At 65.3% G+C, this 7,658-nt stretch overlaps 1 protein-coding gene across 1 annotated transcript; it reads left to right on the top strand.

The window, feature by feature from the left end:
* Positions 1-864: 864 nt before the first annotated feature.
* On the top strand, positions 865-6,703 carry CHLNCDRAFT_53603 (hypothetical protein; the record flags this gene model as incomplete). Its single annotated transcript, XM_005845835.1, has 19 exons — positions 865-1,245; positions 1,362-1,466; positions 1,522-1,658; positions 1,816-1,906; positions 2,103-2,203; positions 2,310-2,449; positions 2,564-2,662; positions 2,822-2,898; positions 3,078-3,146; positions 3,508-3,788; positions 3,957-4,065; positions 4,301-4,459; positions 4,785-4,848; positions 5,166-5,453; positions 5,596-5,789; positions 5,878-5,982; positions 6,139-6,231; positions 6,377-6,473; positions 6,639-6,703. 19 exons carry the CDS (start codon positions 865-867, stop codon positions 6,701-6,703), a joined length of 2,655 nt encoding a protein of 884 aa, XP_005845897.1.
* Between the last annotated feature and the right edge of the window lie 955 nt (positions 6,704-7,658).

Raw genomic sequence — 7,658 nt, 5'->3', positions numbered from 1 at the left:
AACCCCCCCGCGTTTCCTTGCCTCCCATCCACCGGACCCCGTCCTGCGCTTCACTTTGTTTAGGGAGGGGCTGCTCACTGCTCATTGCTCATTGCTCATCGCACACTGCTCAACGCTCATTGCCCTATATCCCACCCAGCCGCAGGACTCCACTGCCGCCCGCGCCCCGCCCCATCTGGCCGCTTGCGCGCCCCATCCCCCCTCGATGGGGCCCGCCCACACCGGGGCCTCCCCCCTCCCGCCCACTGCTTTCTCAACGGCCCCGAGCCGGGGCTGCCCTCATTGCATACATAGTGCGCCTTTCCCTGCTTTTCTAGTGACCTAGCGTTCCGCACTGCCGTTTGGCCAGCCCATGCTCCCGTACCGTTGCGTTTCTCCCCAATGCGCCATGCCACTTTGCCAGTCATACACACGTTTCGATGCGTGCCCTGTCAGCTGCTTGCGTTGCATGTCGCCTTGCTCCACCCCTGTTTTATTGCTTTCTCTGCTTTCGCCCGGTTCCCGTCCCGTTTCGGCGGGGAGTCTATGTTGCAAGCTAGTTCTTGCTTTACCAGACTTTAAGCCCACACAAGCAAGGCACAGGCGGTGAGAGCCAGGCGGAGCATTGGAGGCTGCGGGCAACCAGTCAGCCTTCAATACACGTTCTATGACAGATAGGAGAGCTTCTAAATAAGAACAGAGCTAGAAGAGGTAGCTATCGGGTGGGTGCTCTCGTCACCGTCCACGCGGAGCCAGCAGGATCCCCCTCACACAAGGGGGGAAGAGGCCTGGCCAGAGAAGTGTCGCTGCCAGAAATAAGTTTCGTCAATTGCCCACAACTAGGCCAGCCACCGCAGTGCGAGACTCTCCCCCTTCCGCCCAGCTATGTCAACGCAGGCGCCTGGGGGGCTGCTGGGAAACGCCGGCGGCCAGCAGGAGGGCGCCGCCGCCGAGAAAGCCGTCACCGAGATTCCGGGCCAAGCACTGCCGCCACGCGCCGCCCTGCTGCCGCCGCGCCCGGCCTCCCAGGCCGCCTCCTATGCCAGCGAGGACAACGGCAGCGAGACGGACTTCACAGCGGTGGGATGGCGACCGCCGGGGGACGGGGCGCAACCGCCCTCCCACACACACGCAGCGGTGCAGCCCGAGGCAGCAGCACTCTCCGAGGCGGAGCTGCGTCGCTCGCCATTCTTCGACCTGCAGCACCCAGTGACGCTGTATGAAGCTGCCAAGCTGGTGCTCATGGCGCCCGTGGTGGTGCTCAAGGTAGGCCAGGCGGTCCGTCTGGCTTGAAATCTCTGACTTGCCGCCACTAGGGCCCCGAGCCCTGCTCAGATAGGTTTTCGCTGACCTGCCTGCCCGCCGCCCGCTGCCGTCTGCAGCTGCTCGCCTTGGCGGTGGCTGTGCCCTACGCCTGGGCGGTCCTGGCTGTGCTGCTGCTCGGGCACAAGCCGCAGACGCCCATGCAGCCCTTCCGCCAGTTCTTGGTGCGGCAGGCAAGTGAACTGACGCACCGCTGCAAACGAACGAAATGTGCTCCAGCAGCAGGGAGGTAAAAGGGTGATCAGATCTGCTCTGCAGTGGGTGCACCAGTGGGGCCGCTTCCTGCTCTTTGTCGCCGGCTTCTACCACATACCGGTCCGCGGCTGGCACAACGTGCGGGCGGCAGAGGAGTGCAGGTGAGGCCCCGACGTGCGGCCCGGCATGCACCCAGGCGCCACGCCCGCCGCCCGCCGCTGCCGCCCCGTCGCCGGCCGGCCGGCTGGCTGGCAAGCCCGCTGGCCCATGGGAGGATGCGGCACATGACGCAACACCTGCTGCTGCGTGGGGGTGCAGGGCAATCCTGGTGTTCAACCATCCCAGCTACGTGGACGCGGCTGCCATGGCCACTTTCTTCACCCCCTCTGGAGTGTCCAAGGCCGGCGTGGTGAACATCCCCTTCATCGGCCTCTTCGGCCTGGCGCTGCAGGCGAGCCTGGCGCTGCACAGCCACCCCCCAGCATGAGCATGCATGCACAGGTCGCCTGGCTGGGCGCTGCTGGGGCGCTCCGCCGCGGCCTCAAGGCAGCGCAGCACATAGCCACGCTGCTCAGCAGGCTGCTGCTGGCGGCTGCGCGCTGCAGCTGTTCTTTGTGGAGCGCAAGGGGAGCAGCGACCGGGCCAACAAGCACGTGCTGCGGGGCGATGCCGTCACTGCCATCGCCGGCCGAGCCGCCGACCGCAGGTGGGGTGCTATCCGGGGCAGTCCTGCCTCTGCCCTGCCTGGCAAGCGGGGCAGGAAGCCATGATCACGCCATTACCAGCGCTGTCACCTGCGAGCCCTGCCGTAGGTTCCCACTGGTGGCCATTGCGCCAGAGGCAACCACCAAGGCGCAGCCGTGCCTGCTCAAGTTCCGTCGCGGCGCCTTTGCCATGGGCCTGCCCGTCTGCCCGGTGCTGCTGCGCTACCGTTATCGCCACTTCAACCCCGGTGAGTGTTTACGGCTCGGCAGGAGCTTCGGCGCAGCCTGCTTGCCGTGCGCGGCCCCTTCCACAGGGATGCACTGTGCACCCAGGCTGACTCTTGCTGGTGGCCGCAATGCAGGCTGGGGCATAGCCATCACTCCCTTCCACGTATATCGCCTGCTGGCCCAGCTCATCAACCACCTGGACATCACGGTGCTGCCGCCCTACCACCCATCTGGTCTGTGCGGCCGCCAGCTCGCCCAGCGCAGCCCTGCGTGCCCGAGGCGGTCGCGCCAGCTTCGTTCTGGGTCGACTCATCGTCTGGTGCCCCGCTGTGCCTGCTGCTCGTGATGTTGCTTCCAAACGCTGCCGCTGCCGTCGTCGCCTGCCTGTGCAGATGCGGAGCTGAAGGATTGGCGGCTGTACGCCGAGAACATGCGGCAGCTGATGGGGCAGCACCTTGGCGTGCCGCTGGTGGACCAGGCATGCAGCGGGGACGCATGCCGACTGCCTGATGAGCTCAATCAGCTCCTGTGTCATCAGCAGGACCGTGCCATCGTGCGGTACTGGATGTTTGACCTGACGATGCTGAGGTCCTGCCCATCTCACCCACGCATGCATGCATGCACCGCGCCTGCTCTGACCGCCTGCAGGGCCTGAGCGAGGAGCGGCAGCTGTGGCGCATGGGGGCGCGGGTCAACCTGCTGGGGACCAAGGCGTGGGTGCCCAAGGGGAAGGCAGATTGAGTACACCGTGCCTTGCGAAATGCTTGCCACCCACCTGTTCAGCTCCACGCCACACACCTGACTCGGCTCTGTCAAAGCAACAGGCGTCGGCGGCAATGCTAGCGACATGCAGACATGCGAGGGCTGGACTTCTGGCAGGGCTCCCTGCTCGCGTTCAGTAGCAACACTTGCATCTATGAGCGCAATGCACAGGATGCAGGCGCCTGAAACACTGTATTAGCGCCGGTCCACAGGGCGCCTTTCCAGCGGCTTGGTGCCACAACCCAGGCCTCTCCGCGATCTGAGACACGCATCACAACGCCCTGCATCCGAATCACGGCGCCCCGGCCGCCCAGAGTTCGCCTCTTCGGCCATCGGCATGAGCACCGCACTCCAGCGCTTGAGGCAGGGGCAGGGCCGATGCCAGCAGCAGTTGCTATCCCTGCTGCAGTGGCATCAGCAGCAGGCGCAGGCAGGGGGCCTGCAGCAGCAGCGTGGGATGGCCGACCAGGCCCCTGCGAAGCAGTTTGCCAAGGAGCGCAAGGGCTTCCAGAACTCGCTGTCCGAGCTGCGCAAGACGTGGGCCAAGGAGCGGCTGGAGAAGGAGGCGGCACGGGCAGCGGCAGAAGCGGCGGCGAGGTGTGCCGCCGCTCACCTGCCTGAATGGGAGGCAGCGCGCCTGCTCCTGCTGGGCAGGCGTGCTGCATGCCCAAAGGAGCCACACCTGAGCTTGGTGCTTGCGCCGCGGTTTGCTGCTTGACCGGCGGCACCAGCCCCGCCACCTGCTGCTGCGTCGCGCTGCTGCAGGGCGGAGCGCGAAGCGGCCAGGGCGCAGCGCAAGCAGAAAGACCTGCAGTCTAAGGCGCGGCGGCTGACGGAGTTCCAGGCGCAGGAGGCGGCGGCGCGAGAGCTGCGGGTGCGCAGAGCCGCTGCATGCCACCACGTGCCGGCAAAGATCCCCGATGTGCTGTTGTGCGCTGGCCGTACCCAGGCCGTGCATCCCTCCGCCGTACCGCATCGAAGCCGATGCGCCCGTGCACCCGTTGCCTGGCCCGCCAGCACACTCGCCGCGCCTCCCACACAGTTCCCTGCTCTCCCCACCAAATGGCCGCCGCGCTGGCCCCGCCGCCTCCCTGCCCGCCCGCCTGCAGCTGGCGGCCAAGGCGGAGCGGCTGAAGCGGGCGCAGCTGCGGGAGGAGGTGCTGGACGTGGCGCGGGAGGAGCGGCGGCGCCTGCTGCTGCTCCAGTCGTGCAACTGGGTGACGGAGCAGACGCTGGAGCAGCGCGTCCAGGAGGCGCTGGACAACCCGGTGCCGCTGCATGCCGACACGCGCGGCGGCTAGCCCGACTGGGCGGCTGGCTGGCTGGCTGGCGGCAGGGCGACGATCCCTCCGTTTCATGGCCCCCACCGGTGTTCCCCATGATGTGTGTTGCAACCATTGCACAGCGTGCATGGGGTTTCACACAGCAGTGATGAGCGAAGTGTGGGAACGATGGCGAGGAAAGTCGGGCAGCTGAGCTGGCGTGCGGGAAGGAAAGGTCAGCAGGCATACGATCGATCGCGATCACTGTTCTCACCGTATGCAGCAGAAACATTGCCCAACGCTCAGTGCACGCGTGTTTCTCCCTCGACAGAAGCGGCAGGAGCCGCCTAGCAAGCGGTTGTGCGAGCAACCTAAACTATTCCGGCGGGGAGGAGGTTCCTGAGTCCAGAACATTTGCGGCAGCGTCTGGGAGTGTTGTCGATCGCAGCGGCCGCCGCAGGTGCGTTCAACACAAGTTCGGCAGCCACTGTCCAGTGCACTCTGCCGGGGCAAGTGCCTGCAACGCTTGCCGAGCGAACGAACTATGCCTCAGATGGACCAAGCGCGCTGAGAGTGCGCATGGCGGCTGCTACAGAAGTTGCCGAGCACCTCACCTGGGGGCAGCTGGCGGGGAAGCCGCGAGCTGTCAGTCACTGGTGGCTCTTCTTCTCCCTCTGTACCACTCTCCCCTTGATTCCAACTACGTCTGCAGGCATGCGAGGGTCACCGGCGGTAGCGGCAGCGCTGCTGGCGGCCGTGCTGCAGGGGTTGCATGTGGGAGGGGCGGCGGCGCCCGCCGTGAGCAGCACAGCCAGCCGCCGCAGCCTGCAGATGGCACCGCGCTTCAGAGGTGGCTGCCCCGGGGGCATGTTTACAATCAGGAGTGCGGCGGACAGGCAGCGAGCGTTGGACTCGGGGCGGCATGCCTTCCGCTGGCACATCCAGGAGTTTTGCCAGAAGATGCCGTTGTACGTGATGGAGCCTCTGCGATTTGGCCTGCGTGAGTCCTGCCGCCTACCGGTGCCGGCTGCCGTCGGCTGGCCGGCCTGCCGCTGTTCCTTCTGCGCCGAGACATGTCGCCTGTTGCAAAACTCGCCGCAGCTTGATGACAGCTGATGCCATCCCTGCTTGCGCTTGTGCAGGCCTGGCGCCGCGCTGCACAAACAGGGCGCGCACGCGGTTCACGCTGCTGTTGTCGTTTGCCAGCCCATGCGCCCGGGGCCAGCGAGTCAAGCACACTCTGGCCGTCAACTGGCGCCCCAGGCGCAACTGTGCCAGCGATTACTGGCCGTTGAGAACCAGCAGCGAGGCGAGAGCGGCATTGGGGCAGCTTTGTGTGGGCCGACCTGCTCAAAGGAGAGCAGCATGCACTGGCCTGCCCCAGCTTCTTCCCAAGCCTTTGCTCTTGCGCCCGTTTCATGCAGCCCATCTTCCAGCCGGAGCAGATGCCGCCACTGCAGTGCCCGCCAGGCTTTGTGGCGGGGCAGCCCGAGGTGGTGGGCAACGTTCTTGATGCGATTTTCCTGCAGGTGTGAGCGCCCGCAGCGGGCTAAGAGGTTGCTCTGGCGGCAGGTGGAACTGCTGGGGGTGCCCAGTGCAGGCTGAGGGAAGGCAGGATCTGGCTCACACATGTGTGCGGCTGCCTGCCTGCCCGAACATGTTCCGTGCTGGCTGACTGGCTGCAGCATGTGATGCCCGGCCTGCGGAGCACGCGGTACTGGTGCAAGGGCGGCCTGGCGGAGGTCTGGTATGAGAAGCTGAATGGCTGTACTACGCCGGTGAGTTAGCAGCTACCAGCGCTGATCCTACATGCTCTGTGTGCTACGCCAGGGCGCAAGATGGTGGGTGCCATGTGTTGCGCTTTCCCGCACCCCAACGTGATGCAACAACTGCTGAACCATGCACATTGCACCTGGTGTGCAGCGCAGCAAGGGGGCCTCCCCATATTTGATGGCCGAAGGGCAGGCGCGCTACGCCTGCTACCATCCAAACCGGCGGCCCGGCAGGGAGATCCGCATAGGTGCGCGCAGCGCATGACCCGCTGGGCGGCACGGTCGGGGCTGGGACGGGGGGAAGGCACTAGCATGCCACAGCATGCGTGCCATGCTAGCTCTGCGCAGTCGGTGCATGGCGTGGCCCAAAGTGTCATTTCCACCATGCATGCTGCCCCCGTTGTATGTTGCAGGGTTCAGGGCCCAGGGCACGTACCGGCGGCAGTGCTTCGACAGGGTTTCCCTTATTCGCGCCTGAGCGCACGACCCTGCACTCCTAATTGCCGACACACTGTTTCATTGCCGATTTGACTTTCTATTCATTTTCGCCATTCTCAGCTTTTTCTCTGCATGCCCCTGTGACAAATGCTGGCCTGGTCAGGCAGGCAGCAGCACAGGCACTGGCGGCAGGCGGCAAGCTGGCTGCGGCGGCACAGTATGCAAATGCCGTGCACCCTGCCATCCTGTAGGCGCCTCCAGGCTACGATTTAGATGGGTGTGTCTGTAAACGGGCCCTTGGGGCATCGCCCCAGCCCGAGGGTGACAAGTGTCAGCCTGACAGTGAAAAAATGCCACGTGGCAAGGATGTGTTGCCCCCTGATGTGGCACCCTCCCGATTGGGCAACCCCCGCCCCCGCTCGCTCCTGGCAGCCCGCGCGGCGCTCCCCTCCCATACGTGAACTGACCCCATAGAGCCATGTTTGAGGGTTGAGCGGGGCGGAGCGGGGCTGCTTGCACACGTGATGGCATGCACGCTTCAACGCTCCCGCTGTCATCTCACCTCTCTAGCGTCAGAAATACAACTCTTACAAGCCAACCAACACGAACAGAGAGACCGAACAACAGAAATGAACAGGAAATATGAAGCCGCCACAGGCGGCAGCACCTTTCAGCGGAGACGGCAAAGCGTACAAGGCACACTTCTTCAATGGTTCTTGCAATTGCCACCCTTACCGGTTATACAGCCACAGTGCCGCCCACACCGCGCACCATTCTTCTTGCAGCTGCAGTTCCGGGTGCAGGCGCCGCGGCAGCCGCAGCGCACGGCTGCCTTGCCGCCGCCGGGCTGCGCCGCCATCGCCACATTGAGAGACACCACAGGCACTCCTCGCTGCGCCGTGCCGCTGAAGGTCAGCTCGCTGGCCAGGCTGGGTGGCGCCTTAGATAGCCTGCTGGCCTGATGCATACCCTCCACCACTCCAGCTCCGCTCCGC

This window comes from Chlorella variabilis (genome assembly GCF_000147415.1).
Source record: "Chlorella variabilis unplaced genomic scaffold CHLNCscaffold_16, whole genome shotgun sequence".
NCBI classification, from domain to species: Eukaryota; Viridiplantae; Chlorophyta; class Trebouxiophyceae; order Chlorellales; family Chlorellaceae; genus Chlorella; species Chlorella variabilis.
Note: the sequence above shows the minus strand (reverse complement) of the source record. Positions and strands in the feature narration are given on the sequence as shown.